The 24,599-nt window shown below is 37.9% G+C and overlaps 1 protein-coding gene across 1 annotated transcript; it reads right to left on the minus strand.

The window, feature by feature from the left end:
* Positions 1 to 19,880: 19,880 nt before the first annotated feature.
* On the minus strand, positions 19,881 to 20,249 carry LOC139902135 (uncharacterized). The gene has a single exon (XM_071884788.1). The coding sequence runs from the start codon at positions 20,247 to 20,249 to the stop codon at positions 19,881 to 19,883; it is 369 nt and encodes a 122-aa protein (XP_071740889.1).
* Positions 20,250 to 24,599: the final 4,350 nt, after the last annotated feature.

Consider the following 24,599-nt stretch of genomic DNA (forward strand, 5'->3'; position numbering starts at 1 on the left):
GTTGGAGGTGGGGTTCAATTGAAACAGAAAGTAGAAAGTGGAACGTCCCTTACTTGCTCCCTTTATTGGCCACCTTTCCTATTATTAATCTTTACGGTTTGGGTTATAAAGAATGGGTGGTTTCCTTGGCCTACCACGAAAATGGAATTACCCATTAGCCAAAAATAATTTCGGCCATGAAGATATAAAAAGAACGTGAAAGTGAGAATAGATATGGGGATTCCATAGTATTATGTCAGTTGGTTTAAAGGAAAAGAAAAAGTAATAACACATGTGTTGATGACAATTATTAAGTGGCCCTTAAAACCAATATATGTTGTATCCTTCTTTATTAATATCATTATTTTTTCGGTATCATAAGGTAAGAAAGAGAGGAAAACAATAAAAAGATTGTAGTAGGCGTAGCTGCTTGACAGGAAGTAGATTCGAACAAAAGTAATGATTTTTGAGAGTTGATCGAGTGACTCAATCAGTCGCAAACAAAAGGAGTAGCAATTTAACAAAAAAAAATGTTTATCAAAGAGTTAGAATGAAGATTGTTATGTGGTTTGGATCGTGTAGGTGGTGTCTTAAATGGGTTGGTTTCACGATGAAGAAAAGTAGAAACAACAAGGTGGTGGGTTTCGTGGATGTAAAAATAAAAGGTTGGGTTTGAATATTAGAAACAGCAAACAAAGTGGTGATTAATAGTTTATGATGGTGGTGAGGGTCGGTTTGTTGGTTCGAGAGTGGAAGAGGTGATCGAGCATATATATCCTTTCCATATCTTGTATGCATGTTTAATGTGTGTATATAAATAATACAAAGAATTTGTGAGTGTTTGCAGGTTTCATTAAAAGAGAAGTACAAGGAGGAAACGGTGGTTTCATGATTCTTGATTTAAGAGTGGTGATGGTGGTATCGAATTTCAAATGGTGATCACCGTGTCGGTTCATCAAGAAATAAATAAAAAGGTGTCTATATATCTATTATGTATGTGTATGTATATATATCTTTATAGACAAAAGGGATTGAGAGTGAGAGTGAGAGTGAATTAGTGGCGAAGGAGTTGGTGAATTTTGTTTGCAGAATGATTGCTGATATTTCAATGAATGATTGTCGACATGAAGAATCAATTATAAGGAATACAACCAAAGACAGATTGAGATTTGTAACAAACTGAAGATGAAAAGATTCGAACAGGAGTATCAAAAAAAAATGATCGAAAAGAGGAATCAACCAGTACCAGAAATAAAATAAAATAAATAAAAGCTGATTATGATGTGTAACGGATTCAATTGAAATTGTATTGTAGTGTCAATTGAGTTGACATAATCTAAATCCAGGAGTAGAAGAAGAATCGTAAAATTTAAAAGAGATAGTGACAGGAACAGATTTCATTGCATTTGAAGTTGTTTAATTACATGATGTATAATTTTTACTCACTAATGATATTACATTTATTTTAGTATACTGTAAAAAATATAATAACATTAATAATAATATTAATAACATTGGTACATATAACTATTAATAATAATTAATGATATTAATAATAATAGTAATAGTAATAATCTTAATGGTAAAGATACTAAATTAATAATAATAATGATATCTAAAAATAAGTTTAATAATAATTAATACTACTGATAATTATAATAGAAATAATGATTTTTAATGATAATGGTGATAATAGAAATAATAGTAATAATAATGTACTAATCAATATGTATCAAATTTTATATCTATATATTATAGTATTAATAACACCGATATTAATATTAGTATTAATATTTATTTAAATAATAATGAAAGTAATACGTATAACATTTATGTTTTACTTGTAATTAAATTTATTGTATTAACATTACATATTATTAATTATCTAATACTTGACACTTATATAATAACACATATTGAATATTGAATATTTATATATTTTATATATATTACAATATACACATAATATTAATTATATAGACATCATCATATATGCATATATATATATTTATATATACACACCTTTATTAACACACAACAGTTCGTGAATCGTCGGAAATGGTTGAAGTTAAATGAATGCAAGGAAATAGTTTAAAAATTTTGAGACTCAACCTAACAGAATTTTCTCATCGTGTCATAAATATATTAAATCGTATCGAGAGTTCGGTTTAAAATTAGTCGAAAATTTTCGGGTCACTACAAATGGTATTGCTTATTGTCATGAGTTAAAGACTTCCTAAGAAAATCATTCATCATCATCGATCACATCATTATCCATCCACTACATCATACATTGCGGGTTCTACAAAGTCACAAATTGAAGACGATGAAGACATTCAAAGAGAGTATTATTGTTGAGAAAAAAAATGAAAAAAAAAGAAAGATGAAAAAGCAGAAAAAAAAATGCTTATGAGATCCGAGCTTAAGTAGTAGTTTCTAAGACTCGAGCCGATAGATCCTTTGGGGTGCTAGATCACCTAACCACCTAAGACCTTTTTCCGGTTTGGGATCGGTTGGTTGAAGGTTCGCTACATGGGTCAAGGACGTTGCTATCTCAAGGCAAGGTGATCATCTTTAGGTAGTTTTGGTTGTAAGTACTCGTCTCATACTTATGCAGCAGTGATCACCTTTGGCTCATGATGTGGGAAATACCTAGTAAGACTAGACCTTGGGAAGAGTTACCTTTGCGGGGTACTTTGGATAAGAGAGATGTGACCAGTATGTGGATAGCTTGCATATTTAGAAATTATCAGCATGAAATGAAATCAAGAGAGTTAAAAAGTTAAACGGATTTCCCTACATAAACACATGTATGAATCTATTTATAACTGGATCTTTGATTAAATTGTGAAGTATTGGTATTTGCAATAGCGCCTTAAATATTGTTAGTAGGCTATCTTGATGCGAATAAGGGTCATGATTACAAATACTAAACCTTATAACGTAAGATTGTTTTTACCATTCGTAATCATTTTACACCAATTGTTATCCAAGTTATACCTATCTCATTAATAAACACAGTTGTAGAAACAACCCGAAAATGTGTTTCTTTTGACACGATGTGTAGGAATTTGAATGTTTATTGGTGATTAGTTATTGAGGTTGGAAAGTTAAGTCTTAAGGGTTGATTGATGCGAAGAAAAGAAGGATATTGAAAGCCTAGTAATGTGATTTTTAGGAGAAGCTAAGTGAAAAGAATTTAAGCTTTGAGAATGAAAGGTTTGTAGTGAGAATTAAAAGTTGTGGAAATTTGTGAGGTTTGAGTTCTTAACCCAATTGTCTTTACATCTCAAATCATGACCTAGGAAAAAATGTTTTATGAAAATTTGTTTGCGATAATGGCCACTTAGGATATTGTTTTTGAAATGTGTTTGAATGAAAATGGGGGGAAGAAGGGGGTGCGTTTGATGGTTTGTATGTTGTTTTATAAGTGACAGGAATGTGAGAAATTGTTTTATGAGGAAATAAGCTTAATCGTGAAAAGATGAAGAGTGCGAGAGCTTGTGGAGGATTGACTTGAAGGCTTGAATCTTGCGAAATTTTGTTGAAGATTATACGTACAGTTTTGGTTCGAGATTGACTTGCTTGAGGACAAGCAAGGTTCAAGTGTGGGGGATTTTGATAACGCCATTTTTATACATATATTTTGGGCGTTATCTTGTTCCATTTGCTGGTATTTTGAAGACTTTGATTAAGATATCGAGTTATTTGAGTTTAAAATGAAGAAAGTGTCAAGATATGGTTCGTTGGCTCATTATTGTTGATTTTATTGAAGATATAGCCAAAACGAAGTTAGAGTTGAAGATAAACGTGCCTCGGGTGAAAAAATCAGTTTCCATCGCTTCAGGATGAGGTTTATCGCGTTTTGGTCATCGTGATACGTGATAAAGTACATTAGAACACGACATGGAAAAAAGGGCAAACTGACCAATCTGTCATGTCTGAGGCTGTTATATCGCGTCCTGGCCCATCGCGTATCGTGATGGGTTGTCGCGGATCGCGACACGAGTCGGTTTCAGCTGTTTTCCCAGCTCCTATAAATAGACGAATTTTACCCCAATTTAGGGCATGCAGTTTTATTTTACGAATTTTCTTTCACAGCAACATTAGTTACGAATTTCTTTGTCTTTCTTCATTATTTTACAAGGGTTTAAGCTACAATATCATTCTTGGTTATTTTTGATCTTAAATTTACTTTATTTGCTTTTAATTTTAATTAAGACAATGTTCATGCTTATTTGTTCTTTTTATTTATTTGTTATTTGATTTACCATGAGTAGCTAAATATTTAGTATTCGCTTAGATACATGAACCTAGGTGATGGATTGCGAGCTTTTGGTTAACGACAATTAATTAAAAATTACACAATTTTATGTCTAGCTAAGATCCACCGTTATTAAAGCTTATTGATTGTTAGATCACGGAAGTTATTGATTAACTAACGACAGTTAAATTGATTAATAGCTTTTACTAGATTATTGAACGTGAATAATTTAGGAATACGTGAGATTTTATGAGGGACACCGATAATAAAATTAATCGTATAGTGGTTGAGCTTGAAATTAGTTGCAATAATTGTGAGGTTGTAAGGGACACCAAACCACCTAAGTTAGATTATAATCTTGAGTAATATCATTGTGAATTGGTTAGTAATTTTAGGTTAACGACAGTTATACTTAGGTTGCTAGTCTTAAACTGTAGGAATCGACAGATAAATACAGTGTCACATCATTGTAATTGTTTACTTAACGAGTTTAACCGAGCAATCCTAGCCTAGGGAATTGTAGCTAAGTGGATACCTTTGTTTCTTATTGAGTTAAGTTTAATTTACTTTCGCGTTTAATCAGTTTTACAACAAAACTCCCCTTTTAAATCTTAGAATAATTAATAGTTCAAGTTTTCAGTTACCTGCTCTCTGTGGAACGAATTGGTCAAATACTTGTTTAATTACTACACGAACTGGTTATAGTTGCCTGTCATTTATATATGGATACCAGGTTGTGCAAGTTTTGGACAATCTAAATTTTGTATCTGAGGGTTGGTTGTGGCCTTGTTTAGAGGGAAGATTTTGAAGACGATAATGGCAAGATTGACCATCTTGTTACTAATACGGCCTTGAACATGTTCGCTTGTGTAACGTACTATATTAGGTTAGGGGCGTCATCGAGAGTCTTCTTGTTGGTGCTGAGATTATATGTGATTGATAAATGTAACAATCATATATAAAAGAAACAGAATTCTATTCATGAACAGATTTTGAGACTACAGTTTATAATCATGATATTTATTTATTTATTTATTACATATGATGTATTTTATTCCAACCCATTTTAAAAAGTATCTTTGAACAATTTCTTAAAATGATTATATATTTTATGATTCTAATTCTATTTTTCGCTCGGGGGCTCGTCAAGCAGGAGTTTTACTCGCTAGTGTGGACTATGTCGTTGTCGCTAAGGAGGTTTTTTCTACGAACTCAAAACACAACTATTTGAAAGGTATGAGCTCATTGTATTTTTACGGGAGGTGATAATGACACACTAAATATTTATTAATATACACCTAATTTATTTACTATTATGTCCTTATAATAATGAAGGTTCAACTCCCTAGATAAACTTAACGATATAATTGTAAGTTTTATAGTAAACAGTGTGTATGGATTAAAAACTGGTGTGTGAATACCACTTCCCCATTTTCACTAGGAGACTAGATACGATTGACGAATTTGCAAATATAAGACGATTCACTGGTCGAGTGACGAAGTAATGCATTTGGGGCCGATTTAGATGACAATGCATAAATTACACAATTTTATATAAGGTATTCACATTAACTTATTTATATTTTGATGCAATTATATCACACTTGGCATTTTGACGATTTACATTTAGGGATGACAATGGATCTAAAAAAATTTGAGATCCGCGAATAAACCCGTGACCCGCTAATATCCGTGGATACGGGCATGGATTTGAAAATAAATAGGTTAATCAAGATTAGCGGGTTAATGGATCATCAAAAAATCCGCGGGTGCGGGTGATGGATGTAGTGGATCCGCGCCCACGACTCGCGGGTGTCATCCCTGTTTAAATTAATTTTAGGAAGAGTCTCCAATTTGAAAATGGTTGCAATTGAAGTAATGTATGAAATAAAAAAAATCGAGACAGCGTTGTTGTGGGGTTCTTTAGGAAAAGTCGTAAGGGAAGTAAGGGGATCTTAAAAAAAAAAAGTTCACTGTATCGTAGTAGTATCCCTTATGGGTACAACTGGTAAAGGGCAATGTACAAAATTTTAAAGCTTTGAATGGGGTACTTACTATTCATCAATAGTACCGCAAATTTGCTCTAATGTATATATGTATAATATAATATAATGTGACATTTTACTTCATTATTTTGTGCTTATATGTATATTCTATGTCATTATTTCGAAAAATCTATTTTATTTTTTTAGATATGGGTACATTCCATGTCATTTCCTACTAAAAAATGAAAAATTCAGCTCATGAGAAGCTTGTGAAAGGAAAAACTTCAAGCCAGACTACTCACAACCATGGCACCAAAGATAGACACATGTGTCAGCAGGGGCAGATCTTAGTGGAACCTAAAGGGGGTATCCGCCCCACCTGGATTTAACGGATAAAAAAGTTTTACACTAAAAATTTTTTTTTAATAAAAATTAAGGTTTTTATTAGTGTTTACGCCCGCTGGAAATGAAAAAATTTATTAAATTTTCGCATTCGCCCCATCTGTCTTTGAGTTCAAGTTCCGCCACTGTGTGTCAGATCAGCGTCACCTCAGCAACTTCTTCCTAAGACTAGCCCACGGCACTCCCTAGTATCCATGACATGTCATACAATGACATAGGCCCCACTTTTAATTATTTTGATTATTATTATTATTTTTACTATTATTAATATTATTATTATTATTTATATTTTTTATAAATCGTAACTAATTTTAAATAAAATTAAAATAATATATAAAAATTGTAAATAAATAAATTATTAGAAAAAAAATCATTAAAAAGCACACATTACATTAAATTAAAACACACACACACACACATAAACATAAAAATAAAAAAATTTACATAATTAAAAAACTACAAAGATAGAATTTATTCTTCATCTTCTTCATCGGACGAAAGCTCCTTGGTGTACTTCTTGGTGATCTTGCTACGATATTTCATGACCAAATCATTTTGTTCTTGAGGAATGTTGGTAGAGACCGGTTGAGATAGAAGTCTTCATCCGTCAAACTTCGTAAGCATTTTTGATTCCTTTCGTATCTCCGCCATAGCAAGCGCTTTAGCATTCGCGGAGTTGATAACTGATCAATCCTATATCAAGTTATTACTTAATTAAGGATTGAGTGCAATAATAAGATGGAGGATGGGATGTTTGATGATTATTTTAGGCCCCGATGATCGTCTTTCACTTTATCAATCAAGTGATCAACCACCCCGACCCGGTCTTGATTGTCAATTAGCATGATTCACCTTAGCGCAATGTAGAAATTCCTTGGGCGAGATCACAAGTGAAAATCACAAAGGCTAGAGCAAATGACAGAAAATCAACAACCTATAAATGAGAGGCCATGCTCTCTATTTATAGTATTCGAAATATCTGCGGTCTGCAGATTGCTTAATTATCCGCGGAAACTTAGCGAAATGACCCGCAGTCTTTTATTAGCGCGGAAACTGACCCGCTATCTTTATTTTAAGCGAATATTCCAAACCTTTTGGCCATAGCTCGCATAGCTTCTGCTTCTAGCCCTTAGCTAATAAAATATACATATACAATGCTATGTATATGATCAAGTTCCCCCAGTTTATTATGATACATTTTGCGAAGTAAATGTATCATGATAAACTCTAAAAATTCGCGGTGAACTTGACCATTATCCGCATTGAAACATTTTTTGCTTTGCCTTTGTTACCGTTATAGCAAACAAAGTTACCATTTTTGTCGAAAATATTACCGTTTGAATTATCACAACGGATAAATAACACAATCAATTGCTTCGCCTATATATATTGTGATCCAAAATCACAAATTCCCTACTCGCTTCTCTGAGATACTACGCAATTACTCAATTTTTCAATCAACCTTTACAACTTTACACATTACTTGCAACTCTTTTCCAATTGAAAATGAAGATTGATGAAGTGGATAGCAAGGCTGACCCAAAGGCACTAATTAATAGACTATTAACAAGCCCGAAATTCAAGTCAGCTGCATCTTCCGAAAAAGGAACCAAACAAGAGAAGCAAGCAATTCTAATTGTCGATCTAACATCTAAATCTCCCCCATTGAAACCGAGTTCCACCAAACGACCGTATCAAATGCCGCCATCAACTCAAAGTAAAAAAACTCAAACAACATGATACCCCCTTTCACGATAATCCAATTACATCGGAGTATGAAGGGGACCGGCAAACTGGTATGTCACAAACATGATTTCATATTTATAATACTCACTACATTTTTATGTTACCAGCGTATTAATTGCGTTGTGTTGCAGGGGGTTCGCCTTTCAATCCAATTTTTTCCAGCCCACACACTGCGGAGCAAATCACTGAATTATTCCGTACTCCACCCGACTCTTACGGTGTGAGAATTGATGGCTTGTCGGGATATACTTACGCTTCTTCTGCGGCAGCACTGGATCAGCGCCAACAAATGAAGTTGGCAATTCCATGCGAGCTTCGCCGCGAATTTTCGAAACTCTCTGCGCTTGACGCGCACAACAGCTTTGTTCAGAACTTTTATATGTGCTTTAATTCGGCGTATGATATGATATGCCGTCAAGAACAATTTTTCAATGTTCTTGAGGCTGAACATTTGAAGTACAACGCTGAGAAGATCAAGGCTGAAGACAGCGGAAAACGCTGTGTTAACCTCTCCTATGAACTCACCGCGGCAAAAACCGTGGTGGATGACTTGAAACTGCAAGTTTCTGCTGCAGCTGAGAAAGAAAACAACCTTCACGCCACCATAAAAGCACTGTCGGAGGATGTGGCGAAGCTAATGGCAGAGCGGGACAGCGCTCTTGCTTCTAAAGCTTCTGCGGAGCTTGAGTTCACCAAGCTCCGCCAACATCTCCCCGAACTGGCTAGAAAAATTCTCAATTCCAAGCCTGTTTCTACAAATTTTTCAACATTCGCTGCCGCGTTAAAACTACGCGAGAGGGTAGAGTTTATGGATCAGATTGCCATCAACTGCCCATTGCCAGATCCGCTACCAACTGCAATAGCTGATCGCCTTTGTTCGTTAGAAGAGGCGCAATCAGCATATTCTGTCGCTAAAAAAGGCATAGCCGAAATTCCTCTCCCTAAGATAACAGCAATAAGCGATGTAAGACCCGAATATTTAATTTGTATACTTGTTATTAAAGATATTCGAGAATGGGTTTGGTTAAAACATGTATACACATAAATAAAGGCGAAGAAGCTGTTGCTGGCATTCTGCGCGCCGCGCAAGGCGGCCGCGCGCCGCGCAACCGCGCTGACAGAACTCCCTTTGTTTTTATTTATTTAAATGAAGGGTATAAGGGTAAATTCACTTGGAGGCCGGATTTGTGTGCCATATTAGCTACTTTGGATCAGTTTTGGATCATTTTCATGTCCATTCATCCCTTCCAAATATCTAGAGAGAGATTAGAGGTTTTGGTGAAGAAGAAGCTCGAATCGTTCAAAGTCTCGGGTTTTAAAGTTGTTCCTTTCGTTCTCGGCTACGCGGTGATAGTATTGGTAAGCTCAAACTCCGAATTTCATTTATTTGATTTGATATTCAAGTTAGGGTTTTGAGTTAGATTGTTGTGTAACCCTTTTAATTGATGAAATGGGTTTAGTGATGCTAGTAATCGGATTTATTGTTAATTGTTGGTGAATTTTGGGTTGGTGAACTAACTGGCCATGTTTAGAACTTGAAATTGGGTTTAATCACTTAGGTTAGCGAATATGGAAGTATTGAAACTCATTTGAGGTTATTTGGTTGACTAAGTTTGACTTTGGGTCAAATTAGGGTTCGGTGGTGAATATGACCCAATTGGCGATTTAATGAGGTTTATAAACTTAAAATGGATTAAGTTAAAGTATAGAACCGAGTTAAATGTGTTTTGGTGTCAAATCTTGTAAAGGATGAGATTTTGACCTTTATGGGTCAAAATTAGGGTTTAAGTATCAAAATGGGTATGACACGTGTTTGACACTTGAGTTCGGGTTTAATTGGCATATTTAGGACCATTCTCACTTGTGTGAGTGATTATTGGTTAGTTTGGGCGCGGTTTGTACTTGGTAGTGCATTTGGGTCAAATTTGCACTAAGTGTCGAATTGGGTTGATTTGTGAATCCACTCTAAGTGTATTGTTGTAATTGTGATAATGGATTAGGTACTTTCCATTGGCGAGTTGCGGTTTACTTGGAAGCGTTCTTCAAGACTTCAAGGTGAGTGTTAATATCCTATATGCATATGTATGTGTAGGATGGGTGCGGGTCGGGTGAAGTGATTCTCATCTATAGAGCTCACTTCACATGTAGGTGGATTTGATGGACTTGTGCATAGGTCCAATTGGCACGGTTGTGCGTTTTGGTTGACTACCTTTGGCAAAGTACACATTTTGGGTGTACGTTATCACACGTGGTTGTGAGTGGAATAATTATGCGTGTATGTATATAATGTATTTAGTTGTGTTGTATGAATGTGGTATCGTCGCGTTGTTTAAGACACCACGTTCTATGAAACGAGTAGTATTGTCGCGTTGTTTAAGACACTACTCATTGTTGGATCGTCATGTGGCATTGTCGCGTTGTTTAAGACACCACATTGTAAAGGAGTGGATGTCGCGTTGTTTAAGACACCACATTGTAAAGGAGTGGATGTCGCGTTGTTTAAGACACCACTTTGTAAAGGAGTGGATGTCGCGTTGCTTAAGACACCACATTGAATAGGAGTGGATGTCGCGTTGTTTAAGACACCACTCATCGTGTTGAATGGCATGTGGATTCGTCGCGTTGTTTAAGACGCCACATTGTCAAGGGTGAGTGAGTCGCGTTGTTTAAGACATCACCCGGGGGATTAGTGACTACGCGTTGATTAAGTAGCACTAACGGATGTTATGAACTCCAACGGTCTTGTAAGTACCGTTTCCCTTGTTCGAATTGGTTAACCATGGTTGTATGAATTATGTATTGGCATATTTAATTATGAACTATATGCTATTGGTATTGCTAGCTAATGTGGATTTGCGGTTATTGGTATATGCACGATATGTTGCATGATTGTCGAATTGCTAATTCGTGATTAATGTTGTATTGTCGTGATGTAGTTAACCCTCCGGGTGTAGTTATTGGCGTTGTTCACATTGACGTTGGTGAACTTACCTTATTGATGGTATTATTAGCTTGTTGCTTAGTGATCGTACGGTATACTTAGATTAGCTTGCCTTTAGGCTTGGACGCTCCGGTATGCGGTATTTGTTTATTTATGTGGCGTGTCCATTTTATGCATATATATGTATGTAGTATATTATCATTCACTAAGCGTTAGCTTACCCTCTCGTTGTTGACTCTTTTTATAGATTGCATGCGGATGGTGGCTCGGGTAAGCGCGAGGATTAGAGGACTTGCATAGTTTGCGTAGAAGGCTTGCTTTTGGATTTATTAGGATTGGGTAGTGTATCCCCAATCGCCATGCTCGGCTTTGCTTTGTATTAAGAGTCTTATGGTCTAAAATTGTATTTTGATACTTAAAGGGTAATTTGGGCACGTGTGGGCCCCACTTTGTAAAACTCGCTCAAACCTTAGTTATGTGCTAGTTTTACATATATTAATGTACGGTTAAAAGCGTTTTGGCTAAATGTGTCGGGAAGTCGCTCATCTTTTTCGCATTAAAGGCAACCGGCAACAGCCAGCTTTTGCGCGGCGCGCAAGCTGGGGCGCGCGGCGCGCAAACAGTCTTCCAGCAAAAAATTTTTTTGTTTGAAATTTCGTCGTGTTTGGTCGGTTACGGTTTGGGTTGTTACAAGTGGTATCAGAGCATGGTCTAAGGGATTTAGGTGACTTGAGATAGGTGTCTAGACTTAGACTTTTGTGTGCGCGTAATTTGTTGCGGGACTTGTAGGATTACGGGTCAGGAACGGGTTTAGTTAGTGCCTTGTTTATAGGTCGACTAACGTTTATATTAGTAATGCGGATATTATTAATATATTATCTGTGTTGTGGTGTAATTCTCGCGTGTGCTTCTATCGCGTAGAATTTTGTTTGTGTTTGTTTATAGCATCGAGCGAGGCGGTCGTTGTACTAACGAGTCGATGCGGCGTGCTTCCGTAATAAGAACTTGCAGACCTTATTACGGGTGCAAATCGTGTCTAACAAGTGATGTACGACGAGTGTTTAGCAAGATGGGAGGGTGTTGTGCGTGTCATTTTATACGTGCGTGGACTAATCGTTTTGCATTCTTTAGAATGACGACGCGAAACGAGACTGAGACGAACGACACGGAATTTAACACTAGGGTTGCGGCCGCCGTTGCGGAGCAAATGGGTACGTTAGAAGAAAGAATGGAAAGGAAGTATTCCGAACTTCAAAGTAGTGGTGAAATGGAGCGTTATCTTAAGAGCTTCATGAGGACTAAACCCCCGATGTACGACGAAAAGCCGGATCCTTTGGTAAGCACAACTTGGATTTCGGACGTCGAAGGGTGTTTCCGTACTATTGATTGCCCTCCTGAGAGAAAGACGAGACTCGCTACAAGTTTGTTGCGGGGTAGGGCAAGGGATTGGTTGGATGGTAAGATTGATCTTGTCAGTGGCGAGACGTTTATGGCTTTATCGTGGGACGACTTTAAGGAGGAATTCTTCGAGGAGTTCCGGACTTCGGCCGATTTGTGGGAATTGCGTAATGAGTTGCGAAATTTGCGACAAGGACCTATGGATTTGAGTACTCTCAAGACGACCTTTATGGCGAAGGCTCGTTTCTCTCCGGAGTATTTGGGGAATGTTCGGTGCCGTTTGAGTTTGAGTTGTTAAATGCCTTGTGTTGTGCATATTGTTGTTATGGGTGACGTTCCTAATGGAAGTACCCTATGGTGACGTTTTGATTGATGGGCGAAGGGCGTAAGACTTGGTGTAACCAAGCATTCCTTAGTATTTAGGAAATGTTTCTACCAAGCCACGAGAATGGTTTTGGTGTTCGATTGTTAAGCGCGTGTTCGCTTTCATGTCGAAGTGATGCACCATGAGGTTCGTCGGGTGATTGGAACCTTTGAGATCGAGTGTTTAAAATCTCGATGCATGTTGGTAAGGGAGTCTTTATGACGCGACATTAGGTGCTTCTTTTATACCTACTAGCGTGGTGTCGACTCCGGTTGTGTTGTAGTTACATTGTGCGTAGGGTACCGGGAGAAACCCTTAAGTACATGAGTGACTAGGTGAAATTCGACAAACTAAAGCAATTGGATAATTGCGAGTGTATAGTTCGTGTAATCTGTGGTACACTTTTCGTTCAAAGTGTTTAAGGATAGGTTAAGATCCTTAGTATGCTCAAGGTCTGGAGCAGGGTATGGTAATGGGTCGTGTGAACCCAATTGTTTGTAAAGTCTACCTTTGGTAGCATTGTACGGTTGTACATGACGTGGTTATGGAGCGTAGTTCCAAGTAGGGAAGTTACACTCCCGCACGAGGGGACCTTAGGGTGAGATTTCGGATGACGTTTTTGGTAGGTCCAAAACTTGTGTTGGGACCTAGTCTTGGTCGATTTGTGGTAGAGTACAATTACGGTTAAGTTGTACTTATGGTTTGGATTTAAATTATCACCGAGGTGGTAACGTGGTAAATCTCGTTGAGAGATAATGGGCGTGTTTGGCGAGCAAGGTGAAATCCCTCGGTTAAGGGATGTGCGTATCGGATTCTCTTCTAGAGAAATATTGTTTTGTGCCTATGTTTGATATAGGTGGTTCTTGCTCGATAGTGTGGATGGTTAGTGGTATCCGTTAGGATTTGTTATAGTGGTGAAGCATGACTTTCGGAGTCCGCTGACTTCATCATGAGGTATTGTTATATTGGTGGAGCATGACCTTCGGGGTCCGCTGACTTCATCATGAAAGTAGTGATATATCGATGAAGCATGACCGTTGACAGGGTCCGCTGACTTCATCCGGTGTTGAGTGAACTATCGGTTGTTTATACGCCGATGGTGGGATCGTGAGGACCATGTTGTGTGATTAGTGATGTGATAGCCGTGTTTCGCTCACATGTTGTTACGGGTGTGACAATAGTCGATTTTGTACACCTTAGGTTTAGCGTTGCCATAGTCGTTTTGGGCGCTTTTGGTTTTAGCCGTTGCTTATGATGTTAGGATAGTGGCATATTTGTTATATTGCACGCTACAAAGGGTGTTTAGTGGTAAGTGTAATCCGTAAGGATTCATGTGGTTCGATCTTCAACGTTCGGATTGTTGACTTCAAGTTGAGACTTGGTCGCTTTTAGCGCTGTACTCGGTAATGGTACGCTAAGGGATTGGTATCTCGGTATGAGATTGGTTGAGTTTTCCCGATGTTAGGGAATGAGCATGGTTTTAGTGCTCGGATGGTGATTTGGATAAATCGCGGGTGACGATTTAGTTGTTGAAGGCGATTCGTTGGGAAGAATTGCCTAGGAAAGTCGGATTGGGACTTATGATGAGTACCGTTGAGTGAGGTCCTTTTGGTTAAGTGATGAGGATCACGAGGACGTGATCGAGTCTAAGTGGGGAAGAGTTGTAAGACCCGAATATTTAATTTGTATACTTGTTATTAAAGATATTCGAGAATGGGTTTGGTTAAAACATGTATACACATAAATAAAGGCGAAGAAGCTGTTGCTGGCATTCTGCGCGCCGCGCAAGGCGGCCGCGCGCCGCGCAACCGCGCTGACAGAACTCCCTTTGTTTTTATTTATTTAAATGAAGGGTATAAGGGTAAATTCACTTGGAGGCCGGATTTGTGTGCCATATTAGCTACTTTGGATCAGTTTTGGATCATTTTCATGTCCATTCATCCCTTCCAAATATCTAGAGAGAGATTAGAGGTTTTGGTGAAGAAGAAGCTCGAATCGTTCAAAGTCTCGGGTTTTAAAGTTGTTCCTTTCGTTCTCGGCTACGCGGTGATAGTATTGGTAAGCTCAAACTCCGAATTTCATTTATTTGATTTGATATTCAAGTTAGGGTTTTGAGTTAGATTGTTGTGTAACCCTTTTAATTGATGAAATGGGTTTAGTGATGCTAGTAATCGGATTTATTGTTAATTGTTGGTGAATTTTGGGTTGGTGAACTAACTGGCCATGTTTAGAACTTGAAATTGGGTTTAATCACTTAGGTTAGCGAATATGGAAGTATTGAAACTCATTTGAGGTTATTTGGTTGACTAAGTTTGACTTTGGGTCAAATTAGGGTTCGGTGGTGAATATGACCCAATTGGCGATTTAATGAGGTTTATAAACTTAAAATGGATTAAGTTAAAGTATAGAACCGAGTTAAATGTGTTTTGGTGTCAAATCTTGTAAAGGATGAGATTTTGACCTTTATGGGTCAAAATTAGGGTTTAAGTATCAAAATGGGTATGACACGTGTTTGACACTTGAGTTCGGGTTTAATTGGCATATTTAGGACCATTCTCACTTGTGTGAGTGATTATTGGTTAGTTTGGGCGCGGTTTGTACTTGGTAGTGCATTTGGGTCAAATTTGCACTAAGTGTCGAATTGGGTTGATTTGTGAATCCACTCTAAGTGTATTGTTGTAATTGTGATAATGGATTAGGTACTTTCCATTGGCGAGTTGCGGTTTACTTGGAAGCGTTCTTCAAGACTTCAAGGTGAGTGTTAATATCCTATATGCATATGTATGTGTAGGATGGGTGCGGGTCGGGTGAAGTGATTCTCATCTATAGAGCTCACTTCACATGTAGGTGGATTTGATGGACTTGTGCATAGGTCCAATTGGCACGGTTGTGCGTTTTGGTTGACTACCTTTGGCAAAGTACACATTTTGGGTGTACGTTATCACACGTGGTTGTGAGTGGAATAATTATGCGTGTATGTATATAATGTATTTAGTTGTGTTGTATGAATGTGGTATCGTCGCGTTGTTTAAGACACCACGTTCTATGAAACGAGTAGTATTGTCGCGTTGTTTAAGACACTACTCATTGTTGGATCGTCATGTGGCATTGTCGCGTTGTTTAAGACACCACATTGTAAAGGAGTGGATGTCGCGTTGTTTAAGACACCACATTGTAAAGGAGTGGATGTCGCGTTGTTTAAGACACCACTTTGTAAAGGAGTGGATGTCGCGTTGCTTAAGACACCACATTGAATAGGAGTGGATGTCGCGTTGTTTAAGACACCACTCATCGTGTTGAATGGCATGTGGATTCGTCGCGTTGTTTAAGACGCCACATTGTCAAGGGTGAGTGAGTCGCGTTGTTTAAGACATCACCCGGGGGATTAGTGACTACGCGTTGATTAAGTAGCACTAACGGATGTTATGAACTCCAACGGTCTTGTAAGTACCGTTTCCCTTGTTCGAATTGGTTAACCATGGTTGTATGAATTATGTATTGGCATATTTAATTATGAACTATATGCTATTGGTATTGCTAGCTAATGTGGATTTGCGGTTATTGGTATATGCACGATATGTTGCATGATTGTCGAATTGCTAATTCGTGATTAATGTTGTATTGTCGTGATGTAGTTAACCCTCCGGGTGTAGTTATTGGCGTTGTTCACATTGACGTTGGTGAACTTACCTTATTGATGGTATTATTAGCTTGTTGCTTAGTGATCGTACGGTATACTTAGATTAGCTTGCCTTTAGGCTTGGACGCTCCGGTATGCGGTATTTGTTTATTTATGTGGCGTGTCCATTTTATGCATATATATGTATGTAGTATATTATCATTCACTAAGCGTTAGCTTACCCTCTCGTTGTTGACTCTTTTTATAGATTGCATGCGGATGGTGGCTCGGGTAAGCGCGAGGATTAGAGGACTTGCATAGTTTGCGTAGAAGGCTTGCTTTTGGATTTATTAGGATTGGGTAGTGTATCCCCAATCGCCATGCTCGGCTTTGCTTTGTATTAAGAGTCTTATGGTCTAAAATTGTATTTTGATACTTAAAGGGTAATTTGGGCACGTGTGGGCCCCACTTTGTAAAACTCGCTCAAACCTTAGTTATGTGCTAGTTTTACATATATTAATGTACGGTTAAAAGCGTTTTGGCTAAATGTGTCGGGAAGTCGCTCATCTTTTTCGCATTAAAGGCAACCGGCAACAGCCAGCTTTTGCGCGGCGCGCAAGCTGGGGCGCGCGGCGCGCAAACAGTCTTCCAGCAAAAAATTTTTTTGTTTGAAATTTCGTCGTGTTTGGTCGGTTACGGTTTGGGTTGTTACAAGTGGTATCAGAGCATGGTCTAAGGGATTTAGGTGACTTGAGATAGGTGTCTAGACTTAGACTTTTGTGTGCGCGTAATTTGTTGCGGGACTTGTAGGATTACGGGTCAGGAACGGGTTTAGTTAGTGCCTTGTTTATAGGTCGACTAACGTTTATATTAGTAATGCGGATATTATTAATATATTATCTGTGTTGTGGTGTAATTCTCGCGTGTGCTTCTATCGCGTAGAATTTTGTTTGTGTTTGTTTATAGCATCGAGCGAGGCGGTCGTTGTACTAACGAGTCGATGCGGCGTGCTTCCGTAATAAGAACTTGCAGACCTTATTACGGGTGCAAATCGTGTCTAACAAGTGATGTACGACGAGTGTTTAGCAAGATGGGAGGGTGTTGTGCGTGTCATTTTATACGTGCGTGGACTAATCGTTTTGCATTCTTTAGAATGACGACGCGAAACGAGACTGAGACGAACGACACGGAATTTAACACTAGGGTTGCGGCCGCCGTTGCGGAGCAAATGGGTACGTTAGAAGAAAGAATGGAAAGGAAGTATTCCGAACTTCAAAGTAGTGGTGAAATGGAGCGTTATCTTAAGAGCTTCATGAGGACTAAACCCCCGATGTACGACGAAAAGCCGTATAAATATACATATATTTATACGTTATGAACCTTCTAAGTCCGCCAAAGCGATCCTTAGGAAATCAATTAGCATTGCGAAGCATCTAAGTATGGCAACATCAAACACTTAGGATTTTAGATTCCTTTCGCAATAATCATTTTCAGCGTAAGTGGGCAATTTCATCACTTCGCTACTTAGCTTTCACGAAATATGCCAAAAATATGAAACGAAAAACTACAGAAATATTTCATAAACTTTGAGTATTTCGCAAACAAAATTTCGCATATTCGTACAAGTATCTACTTTTTAAACTTTTACAAGTGTGATCAAGACTTGCGAAAATTAAAAATAAAAACACATAACAAGAATATCAAGCATAGGCCTTGCAATTAATTTCGCACTTTGCACATATACAACTCAGCCTTCATATGATTTTCGCAAAGTTATGCATAATATCGCTTTAATATAGCAGCATGCCATGCATTAGGCAAAGTTCGCCCTTCCACATCTGCAAGCTTATATGAACCGGCTGCATTAACTGCCACAACTTGATAAGGACTCTTCCAGTTAGGTCCTAATTTGCCAAGTTTTTCTGCTCTACTTGCATCATTATTTCGCAACACCCATTCGCCAACGTCAAATGACAAAGCACGCACTCTTTTGTTATAATACTTGGCAATTTGCTGTTTATTATTTTCCTCTCTGATAGCAGCCATTAACCTTCGCTCTTCAATGAAATTCAAATTCTCGCCCAATGCACCATCATTTGCTTCTTCTACAAAGTTAGCGACTTTATGTGTTGGCACAAGAATTTCAGCGGGTATTACTGCCTCAGAGCCATATACCAAACTAAAAAGTGTTTCCCCTGTGCTTTTCTTAAAAGTAGTGCGATGTTCCCACAACACATTGGGTAATTCATCTACCCAATCAGTTCGCTTTTCGCATAACCTCTTTTTAATACCGCTTACATTATCACGGTTGGTTACTTCGCATAAGCCATTAGCCTGTGGATGCGCCACTGATGTAAATTTTTTGTATTATATTCAAATCCGTGCACCATGTATTAAAAGGATCTTTCACTATTTGTGCGCCATTATCACTAACCAACTCACGCAGAATACCGAATCTGTAGACAATGCACTCCCACACAAAATTTTGCACTTGCACGCCAGTGATAGCGCGAACCGCCTTAGCTTCAACCCATTTTGTAAAATAGTCAATTGCTACAATCAGAAACTTGACATTGCCAGGTCCTGTGGGGAATGGCCCTATAATGTCAATAGCCCACTTGTGAAATGGCCATGGCGAATTAATAGGAATCATATCATGCTTTGGCATCCGATTCTGCGGAGCATGCCTTTGGCAACTTTTACATCGCTTAACAATTTTTGAAACATCGCGATACAGGGATGGCCAAAAGTAACCCATCCGCATAATTTTCGCCGCAATAGTTTTATAGCCTGAATGTAGTGTACAAGAACTGCTATGCACTTCTTCAACTATCATTTCTGCCTCAATTGGTCCAACACATCGCATCATTGGACCGCAGTATGATTTGCGATATAAAATATCATTTTGAATGATATACATTGGTGCTCGCTCTCTTACTAGGCGAGCTTCACGCTTATCACCTGGCAAAACATTACTGCGAATATATTGCAAGATTGGCTCCATCCAATTTGGCAGTTCCTCTTCAACAGACACAACCATTAAGTCGTTATCTATTGAATTGCTTGGCAATTCTTCAACCCAAACTTGTTTTTGAAAGTTCAAAAACGTTAGATCGGACAATTTACTCAAAGCGTCCGCCTTCTTATTTTGACTTCTTGGCACTTGCGCGAGTTTAAAATACTCAAACAGCTCTGCCAATTCTTTCAATTAACTGCCAATATTTCTGCATTGAAGAATCATGTGCTTCGAAAGAACCATTAAACTGATTTGCTACTAACAGCGAATCTGTAAATGCCCGCAACTTAATGATATTTATTTTTCGCGCAATATTTAAACCAGCAAGTAATGCTTCATATTCTGCCTCATTATTTGTAACATCAAAATTAAAACGTAATGCATACGTATGCTCTTCACCACTTGGGCTTGCCAAGACCAAACCCGCACCTGCGCCTTCTGCACACGAAGCTCTATCAGTAAACAAATCCCAAATTTCATCAACCACTGGTTTTAATGCTGTTCGCTCATTAATCACCTCCAACTCCCCAGTCATTTCAGCGAGGTAATCAGCCAAAACCTGGCTCTTTACAGCGTTGCGCGGAAGATAAGAAATTTGATAAGCACCTAACTCTACTGCCCACAACGCGAGTCAACCAGATATTTCTGTCTTTGTTAAGACTTGCTTGACCGGCATGTTAGTTAACACATGCACTGGATGCCCTTGAAAGTATCTTCTTAACCTTCGCGATGTTAATATGAGCGCATACACAAACTTCTCTATCGGCACATAGTTTATTTCACTTCCTGTAAGAGCTTTACTAACAAAATACACAGGTTTTTGTATTTTATCCCTTTCCGCAACCAATACTGAGCCAAAAGCTTCATTTGCCACTGACACATATAGGTAAAGAATTTCGCCATCAACTGGCGCTGTTAACGTAGGCAAAGTTTTCAACAACTTCTTCATTTCTTGAAACGCGATTTCTGCTTCGCTTGTCCAAACAAAGCTTATTTGTTTCAAATAACCTTTTAAAGTTTTGAAAAACGGTAATTGCCTTTCAGCAGCTTTAGACAAGAAGCGCGTTAATGCGGCTAACTTTCCCGTCAAACTTTGCACTTCTTTAACCGTTCTTGGTGCAGTCATATTTTCAATAGCCACAATTTTCTTTGGATTAGCTTGAATACCTTATTCTGTAACAAGATATCCCAAAAACTTTCCTTCAGTTTCGCCAAAACTACACTTTAGCGGATTGAGCTTCATGTTAATTCTGCGCAGTGTGTCAAATGTTTCGCGTATATCTTCAACAATTCCTCTTGCGTTGTGCTTTTGATTACCAAATCATCAACATAAGCCTCAAGATTACGCCCAATTTGCTTTTCAAACGCGGTGTCAATCAAACGCTGATATGTCGCACCCGCATTAATTAAACCAAAAGGCATCATTATATAAGAGAATATGCCTTTGCCAGTATGAAATGCGGTTTTATCTGCGTCCTCTTGAGCCATTGGAATCTGATGATATCCCCTTGCCGCGTCCAAAAAACATTTATATGGAAAAGCATGCAATGATTCAACTTTCAAATCGATTTCTGGGAGTGGATAATTATCCTTAGGGCATGTCTTATTTAAATCCTTAAAATCAATACACATTCTCCATGAACCATCAAGCTTTTTCACCAAAACTGGATTCGCAATCCATGATTGGTATTGAACTTCGCGTAAAATTCCAGCTCGTACCAATTTTGTTACTTCTTCGCATAGCCATTTTACGCCGTCTGGGGCCATACCTCTACGCTTCTACACTACAGGTTTTAAAGCTGGATTTACATTGAGTCTATGCTCCGCAATATGACGCGGAACACCGGTCATATCATTTTCACACCAAGCAAAAACATCCATGTACTGCACAAGTAGCTGCACAATTTGTTTCCTTGTCTCTGCACTAACATTGCATCCCACTTTAATTTTTTGCTCGGGATATGCAGGATTAATCACTACCATGCTATCCGAAGAATCATCGGTTTCTTGCTCTGCAATTTTTACATTAACAGCCGCACAAATGGGCATGATGCTCGTTGAAGTTATTGTCGCGATACCTTTATGTGTTGCGAATTTTATCATGCCGTGAATTGTGGATGGAACAATTTCGAATTTACCTAAGGCAATTCTGCCTAACAACATGTTATAGCGAGATGAGATGCGCATAACATAGAAATCTAGCCGTACTCGACGCGCTAAACCATCATTATTTTCATCAACGAGTTCAACATCTAAGGGCAAAATTCCCATAGGCGACGAGAATTCTCCAGCAAAACCGGTTAGCGAAGCTGCGGTTGGTTGTAAAGTTGCTCTGAGACTCTCCGGCAGATGAACAAAACATTGTTCATAAACAATATCAACGCTACTGCCATTATCAACATGAACTTTCATGATCGTGATTCAGCTTCCGCAATTTTGCACGATACTACTATCGGCAGTTCAGAGAAATCATCGCTCTGCATTTTTGGAAAACTAATTGGTGCTAACTGCCAATTTTGATACATTTTTACCGACTTTCGCTTTCTTCCTGTTTTTTGAACATTCGCTTGCACAGCGACAGCAGTACCGCTATCCATTCAGATATTGCTTATTATTTCAATTAATCAAACAATTTACCGCCAATTACGAACTCATTCGCCTGTGTATCATTAAAATAACACACGATTAGAATTAAACAAGTCAATTAATCGTTTGATAGCACAAAACAAAAAATTTCCAGTTTAATTCTTAAAACGTGTCCCACGGATGGTGCCAATTGATCAATCATATATCAAGTTATTACTTAATTAAGGATTGATTGCAATAATAAGATGGAGGATGAGATGTTTGATGATTATTTTGGGCCCCAATGATCGTCTTTCACTTTATCAATCAAGTGATCAACCACCCCGACCCGGTCTTGATTGTCAATTAGCATGATTCACCTTAGCGCAATGTAGAAATTCCTTGGGCGAGATCACAAGTGAAAATCACAAAGGCTAGAGCAAATGGCAGAAAATCAACAACCTATAAATGAGAGGCCATGCTCTCTATTTATAGTATTCGAAATATCCGCAGTCTGCGGATTGCTTAATTATCCGCGGAAACTTAGCAAAATGACCCGCAGTCTTTTATTAGCGCGGAAACTGACCCGCTATCTTTATTTTAAGCGAATATTCCAAACCTTTTGGCCATAGCTTGCATAGCTTCTGCTTCTAGCCCTTAGCTAATAAAATATACATATACAATGCTATGTATATGATCAATAACATGGGCTCGGGATTTTTTCCGAAGAAGCTTGAGAAGCCACATCCGACGAACAAGAGCTCCTAGCACTTTTGGAAGTATTACGACCTCAAGGACGACAGATAGGATCTTGTCGGATTAAATGATCCAAATTTAGTGCATTCGTGTTCGGTATCGAGTCGACTCGGGATCTTCTAAATTGATCTGATAGGGTTCTCGGCGTTTATGATTGAAGCCGTCGTAAGTTAAAATTGAGGACAACCTTTTAGAACTTCTCAAGCTTCTTCATATACGAATGTCTTACCCGTTTGGATTTTGAAGCTTTTTTCGCGTGTTTGATAACATCCTTGTCGGTGGCTCCACTTTGCCAAATTTTTTCGAGCTTCTCTTAAATTACAATGAAGGTTTTGATGTCTTTATTCATCTCACTCCATTTTCCGGTTAATTGATCGGGTCGGCGAGGCTCTCCTAGCAAACCGTTGTACTCCGTGCGGACGGCATGCCAAAAATTCCCACTACTTTGAGAGTTCTTGACAATGCAGTCTTGAGAAGCGCGTGCCCAACATTCGGCTAAAGTTTTTGTATCTTCTTCGGACCACGTAACCTTCGCCCGTTTACCTTTTTTTACCCGATTCGGGTGTGTCCGTTTCTTTAAGTTCTTCGGCCTCGAATTGCGTTTCTTGAACCGCCTCCGGGTCGGGTTGGGAACTTTACGAAGTTGTGCTAACATTTTATTGCGGAGGTGCGAAACCAAAACTTTGTTGTGACGAACGTTGAAAAGCTGCGAAACCGCATTGCGGAGGGTAACCGAAATTTTGTTGTGGCGGTGCGTAATTTTGTTGTTGTGGGTAATTTTGTTGTGGGAAATTTTGTTGGGAGAAATTTTGTTGGGGGAAATCGGTGAGTAACGAGTTGAACATTTCTTGAGAAACCGTGTTTTGTGTACCTTGCGACGTAGGTTTTTTTTGTTATTGTTGATGTTTGTTGGTTTTAGATGATGACATTGTTAAAAATTGGAAGAGAATATTTGTATTTTGAGTTTTGACTTGTGAGAGGTGAAATGAGTTGAAATGGGGTATGAGTATATATAAAAAAAGTTTAATTTGTAAATAAAAAAAATCAAAAAAAAATTCAATTATATCCGTTGCATATAACAACTAGTTTGACTAGTTTTTATTATTATTAAATATTGATTAATATTAATATATACATATACATAGTCTTCTTCTATGGTTAAACTGCTCATAACGGCGCCGCCGTTGGAGCTCTGTTGAGATATAATTGAATTATTTATTTATTTATAAAGAAAATTTAATTTGTAAATAAATAAATAAATAATTCAATTATATCCCAACAAAGCTCCAACAGCGGCGCCGTTGTGAGCAGTCTAACCATAGAAGAAGACGCTGTATATGTATATAGTAATATTAATCAATATTTAATAATAATAAAAACCTAGTCAAACTAGTCGTTATATGCAACGGATATAATTGAATTTTTATTTTTTTATTTTTTTTATTTACAAATTAATTTTCTTTATATATACTCCTACCCTCTCTCAAGTCAAAACTCAAAATACAAATACTCTCTTTCAATTTTTAACAATGTCTTTATCTAAAACCAACAAACGTCAACAAAA

Source organism: Rutidosis leptorrhynchoides, chromosome 3 (genome assembly GCF_046630445.1).
Source record: "Rutidosis leptorrhynchoides isolate AG116_Rl617_1_P2 chromosome 3, CSIRO_AGI_Rlap_v1, whole genome shotgun sequence".
Lineage (NCBI taxonomy): Eukaryota > Viridiplantae > Streptophyta > Magnoliopsida > Asterales > Asteraceae > Rutidosis > Rutidosis leptorrhynchoides.